Source organism: Canis lupus, chromosome 9 (assembly GCF_048164855.1).
Source record: "Canis lupus baileyi chromosome 9, mCanLup2.hap1, whole genome shotgun sequence".
NCBI lineage: Eukaryota > Metazoa > Chordata > Mammalia > Carnivora > Canidae > Canis > Canis lupus.
In genome coordinates this window covers 47,395,525-47,416,922 of record NC_132846.1, presented here as the reverse complement: position 1 = coordinate 47,416,922, position 21,398 = coordinate 47,395,525, and the positions used below count along the sequence as shown (strand labels likewise).

General features: G+C 47.2%; 1 protein-coding gene across 21 annotated transcripts in view; it reads right to left on the bottom strand.

Annotated features, from left to right (window-relative positions):
- Positions 1–21,398, bottom strand: part of RGS6 (regulator of G protein signaling 6) — a 570,894-nt gene that overhangs the window by 26,932 nt on the left and 522,564 nt on the right. For all 21 annotated transcript variants that reach the window (XR_012036887.1, XM_072839235.1, XM_072839241.1 and 18 more), the window contains 2 exons: positions 15,273–15,459; positions 1,763–1,852 (listed from right to left, as the gene is read on the bottom strand). Coding sequence is in view for 20 of the 21 variants with exons in the window: in XM_072839235.1 (XP_072695336.1) it covers positions 1,763–1,852; positions 15,273–15,459 (277 nt within the window). In the remaining variant the exon portion in view is untranslated. The remainder of the gene's footprint in view (positions 1–1,762; positions 1,853–15,272; positions 15,460–21,398) is intronic.

Below are 21,398 nucleotides of genomic sequence, written 5' to 3'. Positions count from 1 at the left end.
ACAATTAACCCTTGGGCATTGCAAGGGTGTTGGCATCTGCAAGAGTTTCCTGCCAAAGAACTTCTCTTCATTTGGGGGCTGGGAGGATAATTCTAATGAGTTTCACATGTAACATTTCACAGGCAAACCATGGATCCCTTCCTCACGTGAGGGATCTCCTCTGAGAAGTTCTCCTCTTCTGGGATGACCTGCGGGCACAGGTGTGTATCAGCTCCACTCCCTGTGCCAGGGTGCGTTTCCCCTTTGTGTTCAGACTCTTACGGAGACTGAATGGCCTCCGGCTTCTCCTGGGTATGTAGGTGGGTGCGGATAAGCCAGACTGCCAGAACCTTAGAACTTCTCCAAATTGTCATCGGTTCAGTGTCTCGAGGCACGAGAAATAGGAACATTCATTTTGACCTTCTCCCATGAGATCTGGGCTAGAGATACCAGAAGGGTCCATAACTTTTCTTGAAAAAATGAGCATCTGATGTTCCCCTCCATCAGAGGCCCTCTACCTACATCCTCCTTCAAGGGAGCTGGCAACAGGCCAGGCTTCACATTTTCCATCAAGCAGTGACACTTGATGGAAGGGGTGCAGGAAACTAATAAAGTCTGGGCATTCTAGAAGTCCCTTTTCCTTGCTCAGACTATCAGGGATATTCTCAGGGCTACCTAAGGGCAGGAGAATAGGATATAAATGCTCTTGTAGACTCTAGAGTTAAATGGTACCAACCAGATACGCAGACAGGTCCTGGCACACGAGGTGGACAGTACACAGAGAGAAGGGTTGCGTGGCGGGCAGAGGCAGCCCCGACAGAGAGCATGTGGGTGGACCACCGCAAGCTTAGAGAGTGGGGTTGGCGGGCTGAGAGGGGAGAAGAGGGGATGCACATATTCCTAAGTGGCACGGCACGGAAGTTGCGGCTTTGGGTGCAAGGAGAGCCACACTTAACCACACGTGGGTCTCGGAGCACGATAGCTGGAAAGTGCAGAGGGTTTGCAGGCATACTGGAATCCCGAGCCTCCTCCCCTTTCTCAGACCTCAGGCCCCTCAAGGCTCTTCCTTCCCTCCTCCCAGGACTCCAGCTGCATTCTCCTGCTTCAGCTGCCCCTTGTCATCTACATGCTGAGGGTCCCTGGGCACCCCCATCCAGACGCCAAGGGCTGCAGGGGACTATGACTTGATTCCAAGGGAAGGAGGAATAAGAAGATAGGGTACAGTTATTTCATGGCTGTGGGGGCACCAGGGAAGGAACAACCCCAGGAGTGACTTCTGGGGCCAGATGGGAGCTTGGGGGGAGGACCTGAAACCTGGAAGGTTTTCTACTCAGTGAGGGGGCTGGCCTATCCTTGCCTCATCCTCATCTCTGAGTTGGTCAGACTTTATTTAAAGTCTGTGGTAGGTAAGGGGACCAGACTTTCCAGTGAGGGGCTCTTTCTGGTTTCCTAAGGGATTCACTGGCATCACTGCCAGTCCTGAACCCTTGTGCTGAGCCACCCTGTGGCCTTCGTATTTGGTCATACTCCCTACTGTGGGCAGAACGTGCAGACCAAGGTAATGGGAACATGGAGCCAGGATGCCACCCCCTGGACCTTGGGGGTGCGCTGGGGTGGTGATGTTTCTACTTGTCTTCCCTTGGAGTGGGAGCAGATGGAGAAGGGAAAGAAGAAAAGAGAAAAATAAAACCCAAGGGATGATATTCTCATTTTACACCAGCAGCAAGCAGCAGGCAAGGGTTAACAGTGCTAAGAAAGGCAGGCCTGCCCTTCCCAAAGATACCTTCTTCTTGGCCAGCAGCAAGTCCTGGTAAGCATTCGACCGGAGGAAGCGGGCATAGCTGTCACTCTTCATCAACTTGTAGATGTGTTCCTGAGAAGGAAGGAGGTGGGAAGACACAAGAAAGCACTGTTAACTGCTGCTAAGGAAGGGGAATCACAACCCAACTGGCCACTGTTTTAGGAAAGAAACAAACTGGGGTGTGCTTGCATGTGTCTAGAAACACTCGACAACAGTTTGTTTTGGTTTTTTCCCACCCAGAAACTTCAAACAAAATATATTTTCTCTCTTAAAATGAAATCTCCTTGAGGATCATGTCCCAAAGGCTTTGTAATTGGGCCTTGGTGCCACGTTGAGATGCAAATATTGCTTAATGATTAAAGCCACAGGTACAGCAGTGAGAAGCGACAGACTACTGATAGACCCAACCACTTGGATGAATCTCGAGGGAGTGATGATGAGTGAAAGAGCCAATCCCCAGAGGTTACATACTGTATGATTCCATTTATGTAACATTCTTAAAATGACAAATTATAGAAACAGACAACAGATTAGCGGTTGCCAGGGGCTAAGGATGGGAGGAGGTAGGGAAGGGTGTGGTTATAAAAGACAATATGAAGGATTCTTGGGGTGATGGAGCTGTATAGAACTAAACACACACATGAGTACAAGTAAAATTGGGAAATCTGATACACTCAGTGGATGTAGCAATGTCAATATTATAGTTATGATATCATACTATGGATTTATAGATGTTACCATTACAGGAAACTGGGGAACTGGTACATTTCTGTATTATGTCTTACAACCGTATGTGAATCTAGAAGTATCTCAAAATAAGAAGCTTCACTTAAAAAACCCTAACAACTCCATAGGCAATGATGCAAATAGGTCAGTTGTGCATGTTAGGGCCACCATCCTATCCTGGAAGAGTGCCCTTGGCAACCATTTATGGGGCATGTGAGCAAATATAACAGACCTAAGGCTTACATCCAGGAGAGGCAGATGCTGTGGCGTGATGCCCTCTCTTCACCCGGGCTTCTAGAGGCATTTGTATTCTGGCCTTGGTGATGAATTTCACCCGTGATTTCCAGCTAATTCCTATAGTCTGTGGGCCCTTCCTAACAGATCTGTCCTCAGCAAGGGCAGAGAAAGCCTGCTACCTTAAAAGAAGGAGTTCGTTGATTGAAAAAGCATTACTTATCAGTTGTGATGGAATGAATGTAGCTCAGCTATACAGGAAAGCCTGGCTGTTAAGAGGGATGGTGGGCTTTCACTAGGGAGGGTGGGATTGTTGGCAGAGGCTGGCCTGGTAGAGGAAGCATCTTCCCTTATATATACTCATTGTTCATCCCATGAAGCTGGACCTGGGCCCGAGGCTCAGGGGAATGAAGAGTGGGTTGGTGAGGAGAGAGTGCTCAGTTGAGAGGCAGGACTGGTCATTAAGGACCTCTTCCCTGGGTATTCACTTTCCAGGAGAGGGTAGAGGAAGGGAAGCTTCCCCTCAGCCAGGGGGCACATTTTATTTTTTTATTAAGGATTTTATTTATTTATTCATGAGAGACACAGAGAGAGGCAGAGACACAGGCAGAGGGAGAAGCTCCATAGGGAGCCCGATGTGGGACTCGATCCTGGAACTCCAGGATCATGCCCTGAGTTGAAGGCAGATGCTCAACCGCTGCGCTACCCAGGCATCCCTGGGGGGTACACTTTAGAGATACCTGGCCAAGCTGCTGTCATACCCCAGAGGAACCTGGGACAATGGCAAGGGCTTTCTGGGAGCCTCTCCCTTTCCACCTCAAAAGAAAGTGAGAGCAAAAAGCAAGCAAGTCCTTGGCCACATGTGGACCCTTCTCCAAATCATCTTCAGTTTGGGCACCAGTGTCATTCTTCCTGTGATGCCCCCATATTTATAAAGGCAGGATGCAAGCTGCTTAATGGGATGGCCTACTGCAAGGAGCCAAGCAAAATTCAACAGTGAGTGGCTTGGATATGAACTGACTTTGATAATCCAGACATGGTGCATTTAATAAACCTAGTGAGAACACGCTTCACTTTGTGTTTTCCTGCAATTTTCGGACAAAAATTGAGCCCATTTTAGTTTAAGCTCCTTGAGGGTAGGAACAGTATGTCTTTATTTCTTATATATGTGCAGTGTCCAGCACAGGTTTGACGTCGGTGACATTGTTTCCAGGTTCACTGGAGTGCTTGTGTGTGTGTAACATCCAGCGAGTTTACAGGCTCCATGCTTGTGGTTTATGCTCACCAGTTCCTGCCCTCTGCGTGGAAGGGGAGTGGGGCTTACACTCAGCTCGAAGGAATCCTGTGTGTGAGCATCTTGGGTCATCTGTAATGGCCTCAGAGCCTAGGCTGAGGCACTGCAGTCTTTGTTCTCACATGTTGTCTCTTTAAATTGTTCTACCATTAAATCTTAGGTACAAATGTTAATGACTCACTGTCTCTTTCTTGTCTCAGGCATCGCTTGTGTCTGGCTGACAGAGCCAGGTGGCTCCTGAGTTGTCTGGAGAGACCTGTCACTCAGACCTGAACCCTCTCCAAACCCCTCTTCAAGGTAACAGGTCCCTGCTTCTTATTCCGGCTTCTCGGAGGAATCTAAATCCCAGGTGTAGCTCTCAAAATACCCCCCTACAGGCCCAAGGGAAGTAAGGAGATCTCTCCCAGTCCAGCACTTCTGGCCTTGGCGACAAATTTCACCCCTGATCCAGCTAATTCCTCCAGCTTCACTGTGGGATGGAAAAGCCCAGTCCATTAAAAGAAAGAACTTGTCAATTTAAAAAGAGCAGGATAAAGCAGGTGTCTAAACATTTAGTCACAGGAATAGTCAGCAAATATTTAATGAGCATCTACTAGGTACAGGCACTCTGTCAGGCATTGAGGTGACAGCCTGAATAAGACTAAGTCCCTGCTGTCGTAAAGCTTAGATGCTATGAGGCAAGATTGATGCACAAAGTGACAGACTATGACTCCCAAAGCAGTCTCAGGTCCCAGCCGCTAGTGAATTTTGTGTGGCTCCTTGCAGTGGGCTTCTCCCATCAGCAAGAGAGTAAATCTGCAACTTTTGTAGATCTGGGGGTATGTTTGAGCTAAGGGCTCCATTGACAAAGTGCCAGCACAGGGAGCAGGGAATGGGTACATATGGGATGACCTACCCTGCTAGAATAGCGTATGTCCCCACTTATCCCCGCCCGGGCCTCCCTTTCTCACAGTCTGGAGATCCATGACTGTCCCCTACCCTTCTCTGCTCCACTGAGCCAAGAAGTGGGGCCTTTGATATACCCGATTATGGAACACTGTTCCTTCCTCCTTGCCAGCTTGTGTCTAAGAAGCACAAAGACAGTAAACAGGGGGTGGGTGAACGGAGCACTGAGGTTTTTCTGGGAATGAGAATTAAGATAGGACTCAGGGTCTTTGGCCAGTTCCCAAATGCAATGAGTTTATCACTGCCAGGGACAGCAAGTGTACAAAGCTTTTGGCAGTGACCTCTACTGATTTATGGGAGGTTCTGGTTTGTTTCCCCTGCTCTGAAGACAACCAGCTTTAAGGGAAATGTATATCCCTTGCAAAGGAATCTGCAAAGAGCCACTGGCAAAACCAGGAAGCCCCCACTGATGGAATTCCTCTGGGGCTAGAGAAAAAGAGGTTTGATCTTCTCTCTTCTTTGCCTTTTCTTGTCTTGTCTTATCTTCCCTTCCCATCCTCCCCTTCTTCCCTTCTCTTTTTCTCTCCTTTCTTTCCTTCCCTCCATCTTTATCTCTTTCCTCACTCCTTCCTTCCCTCCCTTCCTCCCTCCTCCTCCTTATTTCTTCTCCCCCTCAGAAAGGGGTAGGTGAGTGGACTACACATAGTTCACAAGCAGAACTAGCCTTCCTGATGTATGGGAAGGGTGCCTTCCTACTCCAGGGAGGATGAGGATGGTTCTCCATGGGGCTGAGCAACTGATGCTTTGGGGCCCTAAAGCATACTGAACATCTTCGCCACAATTCTCAGAGTGGGGAAGGAATCAACCCCTGTAGTGTCTGACAATTCTAGTACAGAGATGTCATCCTGATGAGACACTCCACCCTCATTTCCCTTTTTGGACCCAGGCCTGGGATGGGGAGCTCGGCTCGCCTGGGATGCTAAGGCAGAAGCAAAAACAACTGGAATCGGTAGGGCGCGAGACATATGTGGGCGCTGGAAGGAGCAAGCAGTGCAAGCTGTCTCAAAACCACACCTGCTTCAAATCAATGTTTCGCTGTGATAGTCCTTGTTTGGAAATCTCCCTTATTTTTAGGCAAAACACAGTGACCCTCACAAGCATTGGAGAAGGTAATACGACCAATGCCTGGAGCCTGGGGCCCAAGCATGCTGGAGCAGTCGAATTATTTAAGAGCACCCTCATGTCCTCCTCTTTGCTATGGGTCCCTAAAACAGCTACGGTCTCATTTCCCAGCTTTCGAACATCCTCCTAGAGTGGGAAACCACTCAGCTGGAGCATTGCAACAGCTGCCAAGAGCCCTTCTTGTGATTTTCAAGTGTCCTATTTTTCTTTTTGTAGAGATATGTGCCTCATTTCTGCCCTCCACATCTAGACTTCCTGGAACAACATCCTAGACTTTGGGGACTGCTGGGTCCATCGCAATCCCTTGGAGGAAGATGAGGTTGTGGGGCAGAATGTGATGTTGCTGGGCAGAGTGAGGGAAGCAAGACTGGACTGGGATCCATAGGCTCTGATTCAGGTCCTGGCCCTGCCCCTTTCTGGCCCTACCCATCACACAACTAAATGAGGAAATAGAGGTGAAAGCACTGTAAAAACCATACACGTGTAAAGTAATAATAATTGGCCTCCATGTTGTGACTGTCCTTGCTAGGAATGACATGGGGGTGAGACCAAAGACTCCAAGAGCCCTGAGGTAGTAGAAAAAGTGAAGCAGAGCCCGGTTACATTCTTTTAGTTGCTATTGTTTGCTCTGAATCGGTGCTTAGGTTTAAACAACCACTTTATAGATGAGAATACTGAAACTCTAAAAGGTTAAGTGACTGGTCACTTAACAAGTACAAGAGCTAGGATTTGAACCCAGAACCGTGTGACCCCAAAGCTCACACTCTCTCCCAGCAACATGTTGCTTTTCATTGTCCTTGAGTTGGAGTTTTGAGGGGAGTCAGTCTTGCGTGAAAAACGATTTCGATGTGTGGTTGGCAGAAACGTTAGGGGTTTTCTCTCACGTCCTGATCTGACTCATCCTTGTAGTAGATGAGCCGCCCTTCGGGAGCCATTTACTATCTCCACCATCAGGGATGGTGGTAGCTGGGACACCCAGGGCAACAGGCTCAGGTTTCTTACCTCACAGACCGTAGGCAACCTGCCTCTCATACTAGAAGGAATGTCCTGACCTGGCAATGCTCTGGGGGCTGACTGGGCCCTTGGCAAGCCATGAGCAGCAGGTCTGTATCAAAGCAAGTTATCCCTTTCAAGAGACTCTGGAATATCATAAAACAAAGGTCCTCAGACCCTAGGCATGGTTATCTGGGGCCTAGGATAAATTAACACTTGTTTCAACATGGGTCCTGCAGGAGGACACAAGATGGGACTGCACAGGGCTAAGGACTTAATGCGGGTCCTAAATCAGTATCTGCCAAATAGATGCAGGAGAGGCAACAGAAAAGATGCCATGACGGTATGGAAAGGTGGCAGTGTGTTGTCCTCATGGAGCAGCTTTAGATGACCATCCTAGGATCATGTGGCTCTTAAATGAGAAGCCCCTGTTTGATTTCTTTGTCCTTCTAAACGGAACACAGGAACCCTTGTTTCCATGTAATGCAGCATTCAAATCATAAGAGAATGTAAGAATGCATTATTTATCTTTACCTGTGAAGCGTCTCTATCAATGTGTTCAATTTAACTGACCAAAGGGTGCAGGCATTTGATGCTATTCTGGAGAGAAAAGTAGCTTTGAACACAACTTTGTGTATTGCTTTTTACCTCCCCAAAATACCATGGGCATTATCTCAGAAGTATTTTCCTTTTCCTCTTCAAGGTCATGGGGTTTGGTGCAAGCAATCTATGCTCTGAAGCATCCACAAAGAAATTTTGGAATTTAGCTCTCTGGCGCCTTCTCTCTAGGAACTACTAGCCTGTGTGGTGATAAACAGAACCAGATCACAAACAACGGATCTGTTCTTTTGGAGAATGCATCCCTCCCTCTGCTGTTCGTCTCCCTAAAATAAAACCACCCACAGAATAAAATGAGTAATTCCTGGAGCAAGCAGTGCCATGGCATTCTTTATTAAATTATGCCTGGCATGGGAAGCATACCAGGAAATGCCCTCCAATTGAGGATTAATATCAGGAAACTTGGTGCAGTCTTGTGATACAGGCACACAATGCCACCACCTCCACCACCAGAGCAAAGGTGAACAGCCTTCATCAGGCTACGAAGACTTCTACTTCTGAATAAACTGGGACAAACGTAAATGTGTACTTCACATAAAAGCTCTGGCTTTTAAACAAAGCACATGTTAGAAGCCTTACATTCCTTAATCAAGTTGCATTTAAACATCTTAGTTGAGATAATAATAGAGACTTTTGACTAGAGGCTTCTTGTCTATTTAAAGTAGGTGTAGACTTGCTGGTATATTTTTCATCTCTTTCATCACCCATCCTCATTTTGGTCTTGAGGTTGCCCTTTGATTATTCCATGCACGGATGATGGCTGAGTCGAGTTTCAGTAACTTAGATTGAGGTCTACTTAAGGGAAGGGGCCCTCCTATGTATCTGTATATTCGCAGAACACATGACTCTTAGTGAGTATTCCAAGTTTTGCTGAATTAGCATATTGTTGAAATGTAACTTAACTGGTTTTTATTGATCACCTACTATATGTGTTCCCCAAGGTTGTTTGGCAAGATTTTTCAAAGTAGAAAGCCAAGGGACAAATTGTCCTTCTTTTTTCTAATGACAAGTGCAGCTCAGAGTATTATAATTCTGGACAGAGTTGTCAAGGAAATTTTTTTAAGACTTGAACCGTGCAGAACATTACTTTAGTGCTGTGAGGACTTATGAAAGGCAAAGAAAACCAAATTCTCATCAAAGAACTTTCAAGTCCAGAAGTGTTGGAAGGCCTAGATGGGCCTCGGTGAGGCATTTCAGCAGCTCCTGCAAGGCAGGAAAGTACTAGGGCTTGGACAGCTAGGAAACCAACACAGGATCCTGTAGAAACTGGAGGCAAAGGCTGGGTTGGTCTGCCCAGTTCAACTGTCAATCCATTTGATGGACAGATTTCCAATCCAATCCAATTTCAATGAAGTGTTTTCTTAGACCTGTTTTGTTTCATTTGTAAAGAATGATATGCTCTTAGACAAGCTCTTTCTGATGGCAGAGTCATCCAAGTCTCCTGCTCTATTTGCAATTTCCCTCACTATAGATCTTCACAGCTCACAGGTCAAGGTCTCCCAACTGGAAAGGGAGAATGACTGCTCATGCAATGGGTGGATGGGAAGATGGACGAATGATTGAATTGACCCAGTGACACAATCCTGGGAACATCTGAGACTTTTTAAATTGAAGCAAGCAGCCACTGTGCCAGCAGGCTGACTCCCATCTCCCTCCTCCAGCCTTCAGAGGCTCGAAAGGGGTGAACGCCCTAAAAGGAAGCCTTAGGTTCTCAATACTTTCTGTGGTTTCATTCTCCTCCAAACACCACCAGCAAAGCTTTAGATTACATGCTCCAAGATTCAGACTTCTCTTGCTGCAGCTCACTCTGTCCACTACTCTCTGATACCCTCTCTTAGCTAAAAGCCTTCCGTGCTTTCCTACTATCTTCAGGGTGAGAAAGTTTGAATTCCTCAGGATGACACTTGAGGCCTCTAGCAATTGGCTCCTATAAACTTTTTCTGCATTTTTCTCCTAAGAACTCCTTAGATGAGCAGACCTCTTGGGAGAATTTGTTTTTGGTCTAGCTTGGAATTATAAGACCTTGGGAATACTAAAGCCATTAATTTTGTGCATTCATACACATAAATATGTAGCACTTCTTACTTAATTCAAAAAAATTTCAGGGCCATTAGCTCATCTGGTTTTTCAAAAATCCTTAGAGGGCTATATAGAAGACATCATCCCCATTTTCTAGATAAGGAAACTAAGGCATGAAAGGTCAAGATTCTTGCCTGGGACCACATAGCAAAGTGAGTGGCCATGCAGGTCCTCTGATGACCCATGGCTGAGAACAGAGAATTCAATCCCTATCGTAAAGAACTGAGTCCTTTCTTTCTTTTTTTTTTTTTTAAATCATGGCCCATTTTCTTTTTTTCTCCCCTTGCAAAGCTAAATCTATGAAATTGGAACAACGCAGCAAACAGCTGAGGGCTATGGTCACAGCCCACAGACCTTTATGGAAGATTTGGTCTTGGCCCAAATTTTCAAAAAAGCCAAATGGATCAGCAAAACACAAGTTGCAAATGCGGAGCCCATGCTGACGGGGTGTCTTGTGAAATATTTCCACAGGAAGCAAACACAGGCAATTAACTTTGCTATAACAATGCATGTGGTCAGATAAAAAACAAAATCTTCCAAGAGAGCCGGCACCCGCCTCCCCACCACCTCCCATTTCAAAGGAATCCATAAATCTGGCTGAGCCATTCTGGCTACTGACCACTAATAGTAGGGCACACAGTCACAGTTCTATGGCATTCTGACCCCTGTGAGGGCCTTCTGAGAACCTTTGTGACCAGCTGAAGAAGCCACTTATAGCTCCTGATCCCAACTGGGAAGGATTTCAAAGGGCTTGGGTGATATTATTCCCATGTTGCAGATGAGCAAAATGAGGAATGTAAGCTTAAGACTTAAATGTACAATCCTAGACAAAGCAGGTGGCAGAAGGAGGATCAGAGCCTGCTTCCTGACTGGGCCCTTCTAAACAGGAGTTTCTTCAGCTCTCAGCATGACAACCGAGCCCTCAACAACTAACAATCCAGGGGCAGTGTGATCTGAGCAGCAGACACTTGGCCAATAAGTCAGGAGACCTGAGTGCAAGTCTAGACTGGTCATGGGCTGCTAAGGCTTTTAAGCTCTATTCCTTACCTGGAAACTTCTGAATCACACCTGAGTAGCTGGTACAGGCAGCAGTGCTGATCAGGAAGGGTAAGCAGTGAGAGGATCGTGGGACTGGTTGACTTCTCAGTCTGCTCTGTGACATCCAACACCCACTTGGAAACATTTGCAGATTGGCTTTGCTGTGCTACTGCACCAAGACAGATCCCCTCTGATACGCTCTCCCAAAGAAGTGGAAGATTAACCACTCCTGACCCTCTATTTTCTGCCTTTCTGGATTTCTTAAAGTGTTTCAATGATTTTCATGATATACTGTTAAGCACAGGGGCTTCAAACTGCAGGCCTCAAACTCACATCTGGCCCACTATTTCTTTATGCTCTGTGAGCTAAGAATGGTTTTTACATTTTTAAATGGCTGAAAAAAATTAAGAATAATAATATTTCATGAAAAATTATATGAGATTGAACTTTCAGTACCCATAAATAAAGATTTTTGGAACACAGCCATATACACTTCTTTATGCTGTTTACATTGTAATGTTACAAGGTAGCTGTTTTTGTATCACAGAACTGAGTAGTAGTGACACAGACCATATGACCCACAAAGCCTAAAATTTATACTGTTTGGCCCTTTACAGAAAAAGTTTAGTTTTTTTTAACCAAACCCTGGTTAATGTAAACGGCAGGCTACAGAATCACCATATCTGCATAATCACCTTGTACACATAAATTGAGGAGGAAAATACACTAAAATGAAGATTATCTCTGGGTGCTAAACTTACATGCAATTATTTGAATTTTTTCACCAAGCATGTTAAACAGAAAGGTATAAACATATTAATCACATTAGGAAAATAAAATAGTAAGTACTTATTCTATCTTACTGTGGACCACATTTTAGTTATTGATGTGCTTCACTTCACCTGGTCCTTTTTCTGCTACCATGTGTAGGGACCCCTGTACCTCTGTTGTACAGAGGAGGAAAGGAAGACTCAGGGAGTTTAAGTAACTTGCCCAAGGTTGCAATGCTAGTTAGAAGCACATTGTATGTTTACAGTGGAAATACACTTAAGAAACAAAAGGGGAACAGGTTGAAACAAGTTCACTTAGGAAGAATGTATTTGAATTCATAGGAGATGAATCCTAACAGATAATAAGGAACTTAGAGAGGCTCTGAGTAGCCTGGTGTCCACTCTACCTCAATAAGGAGGCATCATATTTGTGGCAGTGCCTGAAAAATGGCAGAGCATTGTACTAATGAAGGTTGTGTATTCAGAAACTTGTCAAGGCACAACCTGCTGACTTCCTAAGAGTTCCTATCAAATCTTTCTCAAATTAGAAACAACATAAATGTCAAGAAGAGGGGACTAGTTGGTTAAACTATGGTGCTTCCACACAAGGGAATACTATGCAGCAATGAACGAACCGGGAGATAATCATATTGTTGCTGCTAGTGTTGGTACTGTAGCTCTGAGCCTGCTGTGTAGTAAGGCAGGAGAAAGTGAAAGAGTAACGATGTGAAGTGCTAGTGCTATCATCTGTGGCATCCTTGGGAACCAAGACTCTCAGCATAGAGAAAGGAGGCACAAAAAATAAAAAGCAGAGGTTAAATAAAATCCCCTGTAGTTTTCAATTTGAATGGAAAGTATCAGTATGAACTTATGATGTATTTTTAATCACAAACAACAACCACTAATTTCCTAGCTCTGGCCACTGAAAAGGTCTAGAAAGGATGACCAAACCATGAACAATGTGCACCTCCAGTGCCTAGATTATGGTCTCTAAGAACCATTTCTCACTAAGAGAAACTAGGGATCCTTGGAGAAATGATTGATTCCAGATCTGGGGCTTAGCTTCTTTGCTGTTTGGGTGACATCAAAGACTACCCAGATCATGTTAAAAGGAGCCACTGACAGAGATGGCACAATCCAAGCATCAATAAAAATAATAAATAAAATGGACCAAAACACAGTAAATATGTTTAAATGTGTGAGTTTACAATGATATTAAAAGCAAAACTGAAAGCCCTAATTGGTCACCATTAGAAGATGATAGTAAACCACTCATTGTTTTGAAAACTAGAAAATAAAGGGATAGAATCAAATACTTATCCTATCTTTCCTATACAAATTGTATTATTAGATAATCTAATAGGAGATGTATTTGATTATTTGTATTTCCGTTAATAAATGAAGTGAGATGATAGAATATTACCATTTTGTAATTCCTAATTAATGAATGGATCTAAGCAATAAACATCAATACTTGCTAAAATCACGAGAGAAAACTAGACCTTATGTGTCTTCTGACAAGAAAGCACAACACAACTTATGAAGTAGTTTTGCTCACAAACATCAAATGTAAACCCAGTTACATATCTAAATCAAACTAATTTGTAGGAAATACAGAGGGTAGAAGAACATGTTAAATAGCACCACAGGGCTCTAATAAAAAAAAAAAAAGCCAGATTTGTGAGAATCTCTACAGGACAAAGAATACAATTTCTTTATGGAATAAATTGCAAGGGGGCAAGGAGGGGAGTAGAGGGATACAAAGGAAACCTGTAGATTAAAAGGTATTTGAAAGGCATGTCAATATACTGCAATGTGTGGGCCTGATTTGGATTCTGATTTTAAGTTAAAGATTAAAAAATGGTATTTATGCCACTGCTGTAAATTTGAACACTTGTTTGGCATTTGGTGATATAAAGAGAACACTGATAATTTTTAAGGTGTGATAGTGGTGCTGGTGATGCTACATACCTAGGTATTCACAGATAAATTGAGGAAATGTCTCAGATTTGCTTTAAAATAACCCAGTGGTAGCTGAAAAAGTAGGTGGGGACACAGATAAAATGAGATCAGTCCTGTATTGATGATTGCTCAGGCTGGATAAGGGCCCATAAAGGCTTTTGTTCTGCTCTTCCTACTTTGCCACATGTTTACACATATCTATAATAAAAGATTAAAATAAGTCCTTCCTAACATCATGGCAGAGTGATAATGGTAGATGGAGTGCATCATGGTTCTGACCAGTATCCCTGGTCTCGTGTTTTACGAATAATGGAGAGTTGAGTTCTGTGTTTTAGACCATTCATCTGAGAGCCTCTCTATCACCTACAGAGCTTCTCCATCACTCAAGGAGCTTCTCTATCACCCAGGGAGCTTCTTCATCACCCATGGAGCTTCTCCACCACTCTCCTTATCAGGATACATCAATATGCGCTTGCTCCCAAGAGCAAAGACACATACAAAAAAAGATCTCTCATGACTTAAATATTTTGCCTTGAAGCTGCAAAGAGTGTGAGGAAGTTGCACTTTCCTAAAGCAATAACACTGAACTCTATAGAACCAAATCTGCCTGGCACCGACATTCAGCAGAACTCATGGCCAGGGAACGAGAAAGACAGTTATGGTGTTGAGCTTGGGAGGTGTTTCTGTTCTGAAGTTCTGAGCAAATAACCAGGCAAATTTGGCTGAAAAGGGACACTGATTGTGTTCCTAAGCTATTATGTGCATCAATGCCACTGAGTTTCCTAAATTGGATACTAATGTCTGTAGGAAAGCAAACTATACAAATTCTTTATGTGGGGACCACACAGGTGAGAGATATGAAGAGGGCTGAGGAGACAAGAGTGAACCCTTAAGCCCCATCACCAGGTGTAGGACGGGTAAGGGGGAATCATAGTTAGGGGCCAGGAAATGGAAAACTGACTAGATTCTTATCTTTAAAAAACTCTGTTCAGAGTGACTTACATGGCTTCTGTTTCTTTTGCCAGCTTCCTCAGCATCAGTGCCCAGTTGTGCCAACCAGGCTTAGGAGTTCCTCCTGTGGGCTTCCTTAAACCTTAAACCTGGGAGCTCACCCCGATTCTCCCATTGGTAAAGTTCCCCATTTTCTTGTCTTTCTCCCCAACTAGCTTGGAACCTCCTTGAGGGTCAGGGCTTCTATCCTTCCTTGTGGTGTCTCATCACATAGCACAGGGCCTGGGATATAGAAGTGATCCCCAAATAGTAACTGCAGAGTTGGAAATCACTATGGAAACAGTGTAGGGTGGGGGTTATGAGTGTGAGCTTCATGGTTAGATGTGGGCTTGACTCACCGCCCTGCCAGCTCACTGTACACACTTTGCTGATGTTGTGTTATGGTTTCTAGATTCTACTACTGACATTACAGGACTTCAGATTTTGTAAAACACTTTGAGATTGTCCTGGAAAAGATAACACATATAACTAAGTGCCTATCTCTCTGTAACAATGTAACACCTAACCTAGGAAGACAATCCTAGGAAGGAGTTCACTATGCACCTGCCTGGAATGGTTTCCACTGACGGCCTTACAAATATTAAAACCTGAAATTCTAACTATACACAATGCCTTGGACTTATATTAAAGGTTGGATTGGTGGAGTGGACACATGAATATCCTCTGAGTAGGTAAGAACCACTCAAGTAGATAAGCAAACCTGGGCATCTTCGAATGTGTATCTCCCTCCATCTTTGACATTTTGACTGGTTATCTCGTAGCTATGAGAATCCAGGTTGATTGCACTCGGGGCCCCTGGAGCCAGAAACTCTTGCCAGATTTCTTCTACCCTCTTGGCCACATCCTGCAGGGGTTGTTTCTTGAGGTCTTGGACAGCCAACCAGAACCTGAAGTGGAAGCATAAAGAAAGTCAGTTCCAGGGGGCTCAGCATCTGGACTCAGCTGGATGTGGTCCCAGAACTGACATCCTATGAAATTCACTCTGCTGCATCCCCCAGCCTTCCCTGCTGCCACTGCCTAGGTAACAAAGATGATAGGGACTGCTGGAAATTCATAGGGTGTTCCATTATTGTGGAGAACCGAAAGGAAGTGCCCATTAGAAAATCATTGTGCTTCTGGTTACCAAAAAGAGGTTTCTTTCCCTTTATATCCATGTTTCTCAACCTCAGCAGTATTTCCATTTTGGGCTCAATAATTCTGTTGTGGGGCTTCCCCGTGCACTGTAGGATGTTTACCAGCAATCGTGGCCTCTACACAACCAGATGCCAGTGGTGACCTCTCCCTAAGTTGTGACAACCAAAAATGTTTCCAGATATTACCAAATGTCTCCTAGGAGGTTAAGTCACCCCTGGTTGAGAGCCAGTGCTCTACATAGGTGCCTGACACAGATAATGTGAATTCCTTTGTCATATCTGGTTGGGATCAGCTTGCAGCATCAAAATTAAGGGAATCACAGAGGTAGATAGAATCTTGGGATCATAGAGAATATCTGAGCTTAAGCACCCAGCTATTCATGTTGCAGTTGGGAAAGCAGCCAATTTGCAAGGTTAGTGTCCAGCATGATGCTTAGTATATAGTAAGTGCTCAATAAATGGCTATTGGATTGAAGATGGGCTCATGAGGAACAAAGCTGAAGAGGCATACATGGGGAACCTCTATGCCAAAAGAATACTGGAGAGAAAAGCCTCTTGCTCACTTCCATATGTGCCTTCATGAATTCCTCAGCATCAGCATGGCAGCGGCTGTTGGAAGAGCTGGGTGTGAGCTCTTTTCTGCTGAGAGCAGCAGCAAACAGAGCTAAGCTTGGACAACAGCATCCTGGTCGTGAGGATGGTTCCCAAGGCAGCCCCGGGGAGGGCTTGCAGCAGGACCCAGATCTGGGTAGCACACTTTGTGCCTTGTGAACAAGACAGGCCAGTGTCCTCATCAATGAGACATGAGGACAGGCCCCAGGCTATGTGGTTCCCACAACCACAGGATTCACACATACTCAAGTCAGTGAAAGGGCAGGGACAGAGAAGCTGAACCACGGCATGGTGGAAAGTGCATTCAATCTGTCATCGAATTGCACCCAAAGTAAGATGTACTTGTTTTTTTCCTTTTTTTTTTTTTTTTTTTAAAGGTTAAGCATGTTTTTCTGTTGCTGTAGAGGAGACAAGTGCATGGCCCAAAGGCGCCACTCAGTGGCTAACTGCGGGAATACAGCTCCATTTCTATAAGGAGGTGTGTGTGTGTGTGTGTGTGTGTGTGTGTGTGTGTGTGTGAGTATGTGCTGGGGCTCAATGGACTCCAACTCTTCCCCTGCTTTGCCCTTTGGGATTCTAATAATTTCTTTAAAGAAAATCTTCATGATTCTCTTGTTGGTCCTGAAGAGTGAAAGGCAGGGAAGGAGATTTAATGACCTCACTTGGCCAGAAGATCAGGAAACACAGTTCTGTCCTCATCTTGACTATGCTGCTGTCTTGGAATTGTGCCTTTCTGGGCATCTCTTTCCTTATCTGTAAAGTGGGTTCGAAGAGGGTGGCAGGATATATGATGTGGGCCTGAAGACGTTCCCACCAAGGTGTAACCAAAATGCTTTCAGGTCCTGCAGGTGGGAGCCATGGAGGGGTCAAGACGGCGACCACAGGTTCAGTACCAGCCTTTCCTCCTGGGTGGCTGGGCAGAAACTGCCAGGGGTTCTTGCTGCTGCCATCTGTGGTCACCTGCCTCTCACCATCAGCCTGCTTTCTTTCTTCCACAGGTCTGGTGCTCATATTCTCTGGCAACCGGGGAGAGGACTGTAAGGGTTCCCTGAGCAAAGTGCAAAGGGTTGGAGGCAGAGTTTGAAAGGAACTATGAACCTGCCTGGTTGTTCAGGCGGCCCCTGAGACTCAGCTGGGGACTGGGGCTCTTTCACCTCCCAGCCTCGTGCCTCAGGTTCCTTAGGTCTCCCCGTCCCACCCTCCAAGTCTGCCATGGAATGAAGGAGGTGGCCGGAACACAAAGGTGAAAATAGTCATCTGGCGATGACAGTGCCTCTAGGCTTTCTTTGTCTGGAGGGCAGGTGAGATTTAGGAAACCCAGCTCTAAAGAAGGAAGCTGGGGTGGGTTTTTCAAAGGACTGGGAAGAGTGCTCATGGGCAACTCACCAAAGACTAGGTGAGTCGTGGGACTGTTAGGAGAAGGGCCCCCCCTCAGGGAGTCGCCTCTGGGCCGAGTCCCTGGGCTGGAAGCACCTTCTCTGGGCCAGCATCCTTCCCCAGGCTACTAGACCCTGTAGTTTCTCACACAAATGGATGGTTCCCGGGCAATTTCCTGCTCCCTCAATCAATGTCATGTGGGGCGTCACCTTCTGTCACTTGTTCAGTCTGCTCTGAGGAGGAGCTCTCAAGCTCCGGGAAGGCCCTGAGGACCCAGCAGCTTCTGAGCTCTGCAGGCTCCCGTGGTTGCTGAGGCCTCAGAGCCCCTTTGGGCAGAATGATTTGGGAGCCACATGAAGGCACATCACCCAGCCGGGTACAGAGAAGGGCTAAAGTGGATGTGGATGGAGATTTCAGAGTCCAATGTGACAAAGTTTTACATGACAGTGAGAAGGTTCCCTTGGTCATACACCAAGACTTTTTGAAAATAAAAGTACAAGAGGGGAACCACGGCCCGTTAGAAGAGGAGGAGGAGGAGATGGCATTCCTCAGCCGCTTTTCCCTCCCCGCCCTCCCGGGGACCCACCCAGCCTTCTGTCTGCCTTGGAGGTGACCTGCCTTATCCTTCTCAGGTGACAGCAAAAATGCTGTCACAACGGCATCCTGACATCCCATATGTGTTTACCGTCACCGGCCTCGGAGAACCTTTGTGTCAATTTGAAATTCAGAGCAGGCTGTGGTTCGCGTTTGCCATCTGTGAGCCCACGGGCCAGGCGGGGCGCGAGCCGAGGCCTCCGAGACCCCCGGCCACGCTGCCCCCCGGGCCACGGCACCCCCACCTAGGGCAGAGGCCGGCCCGAGGCTCGGAGCGTCTGCCCTTGTCGGAAGCCTGCAGGTACGGCTCCGGCTCCTCGTGGGGGCCGCGGCCGGGAGGAAGATGCCAGCCGAGCCTCGGTGGCTTGCGGCAGAAGGGCTGTCATGACTGGCAGGCCGCGAGGACGCGCTGGTATCGGGGAGGCCATCTGGCCCGCTTCGCTGCAGCCCGGGCGCGAGCGAGCCGGGCGGACGCTTCGGGGATGCGGGCAGCCGGGGCCTGTGCAGGGAGGCGGCGGGGGCCAGAGGCCATGCGCCCTGCAGCCCGGTGGGCCTGGGGTAGTGCCCGCGCTGCCCCTGCCCCGGGCGCCCCCTCTGTCCCCGGGACGGTGCTGATGAGCCCTGGGGTTCTCTCCTGGAGGGGGGCTGGAAGCAGGAAAACCACGCAGCCGTTGTCATCCTCCCTCTTGCCGGGGGCTCTGGGCAGCCCCTCAGTTCTTACTTTACCTATTTTTTCCATAAACAGGGATTTTCATGGTTTAGGGAGAAAAAAATCTGGCTTTTAGCTCATTCCCAGAGAAAAGCAAACTCTCGGCTGAAGGAAGGCTTTCTATGCCCTCTGCTGGTCAACAGAGACTCAGGGAAAAGACGGAGGCAGGTGGCTTGGGGCCCCGGCCAGGCAGAAATCCTCAGGGGCCCGGCGGCCACCAGGCAGGCCACCAGCAGCAGCGGCCACGGGCGGCTGACTCACGCTCACCGGGCAGTGGCTGAGGTGCCGAGGATTGCCACGGCCACGTGTGAGCCACCTGTGTTCCGATTAATCAGGTGTTTGGTTAGCGGTGAGTCCCCGCCGGGTCCTCCTAGGACCGGGGGCAACTGTCGGAGAGCGGGGTTCTCCAGGCAAACCTGGCAACTCCCCCATGCTCTCTTTAATTGCTTCTCCCTTCAGCTGACACCGTGTGGAACTGGGATAATCAATCTGCAGGTTAGAAGAACAACCACGTCCTCTCAGGAGACGTTACAGCTCATAAAAAATGTAGGGGGATCGCGCTTTGCTGTGGGTTTTGAGTTTTAACTCGTGGCCTGCCATGCAGCAGAGGGTGCCTCGAGCCGGGGAGGACAGAGACTGGTATAGGGGAGGTGGAGAGGGGGCAAGGGACTCCTGTCTCCATTCTGGGAGAACTCAAGAGACGGGAGGACGAAGTCAGATAATGCACTCCAAGGCTCGGCTTCTCGCCTTGTGGATGAGAGCCCATGCGCATTCTACAGCCCCTCTGACCCCAACAGCTGTTTCTAGGGGCTCACTCCAACTGAACAGAGCCCTGGGCTCAGCTCGGGGTGTCACAGGGAGTGTACATTCTCACGCTGTGCGGGCTGCAGCAAAATGCACTGGCCATGCCCCGTCCAGGTCCTGAGGACGACGCCTCTCTCTCATCTCACCTCCTGATGAAAGGGGACTTGAACTTACATCGTTTTATCATAGACCTCTTTCCTCTAAGGATCCAGGGTGACACTTTGTTGTCGTGAGGGCGATTTCTGCGTCCTTTGGGGCTCCTCTGTTCTGTACTCTGAAGCTCTGGTACAGATTCCACTTGGTCACTTAACTGGCACTCCAGGTGCTGTGCAAAAATGTTATGATCTAAGTAGCCCTTCTGCTGGCGAGATGCGAGGAAGACAAAATGGAGATGCCCTTTGCAATGTATCCAGTCGAGTTCTGGTTTTCCTTTTTTTCCCATCCTCTGTTGCCAACTGCCTGGGCTGTTGATCAATCCTGGGAGAGGAGATGATCCCTAGCGTGGCCAACACAACAGATGGCAGGATCCCCGAGTTATGCCACATGATACAGCTCCAGGGGGTGCCATTCACATGGACCATGGTGCAGGTGCAACTGCAGCACCCCCGTGGCTGCCCTGGAAAGCTCTGAGTCCTTGGGCCCTGGGTCCTGGTGGCTGCTAAGCCAGTAGCTGTGGCCAGAGGAATGAATACAAAGGGGAGGGGCAAAACCACCTGGTTCTGGATGACTGAAGAGTCCTAGGTAGCTGTGTGATTTCAAACTGAACTTTCCCCCATATATCCAATTATGCTGAATATCATAAAAGTGGAACTTGGGTCTCCAGAGAGGATTTGATAAGCTCTTGGGCTGTACTTTTTATCTCTGGCTGTTCTATTTTCTTTATCCTCTCTCCTGCCATGGATCAGAGGGGGTCCCTCTTTAAGTGTGGATTTATGCATTCATGCCGGGGGTGTAGATTAGCCACTGGCACACTCGCAAGCCCCCCCCCCCCAACTCTTTCACTCAAGATTGAGTGTAGCCTCCTGACAGAGGAGGAGGGAACTGGCAAAGGGACAAGAGGTAATGGCAGGATGAGGTGCTGAACACCTGCCAGGGACATACTCCTCCAGGCCCTCCTGGCCTTAAATGTAATGCATTTTTGTTACACTAGTTTGAAGCGATGTGTGGCTCTGGCTGCACTCAGACTGGGCACAGATGCGCTGAGCCAGCAGACGCTCCTGATCAAAATGACCCTCAAAATGACCAGGACCCTTTGGTCATTCTGCAAAGTCTGTGTAATGGTGCAGGTGGCCGAGGATCACAAAAGGCCACTCGTGGGCTGAGAAATAATCGGGTAAAGGAGGCCTCTATACCACTTTATTTTGGGGGCCCCACAGGGGACAGAGATAAAAAGAGAAATGGGAAAGCAAGACTCCCAGGGGTGGCTCCCGGGGACCAAGCTCTGCGTGGGTCCTGGGCTGGTGCACAGAAAGGCTGCCTGAGTGCATCACGCTTCCTAATCAAGACCCACCTCTGCGCACAGCCTGGGAGGCTGGTTCAAACACTACCCTAATGAGGAGTTTTAGAAGTCAAGCCTTCTGTTACAAATTTTGATTAG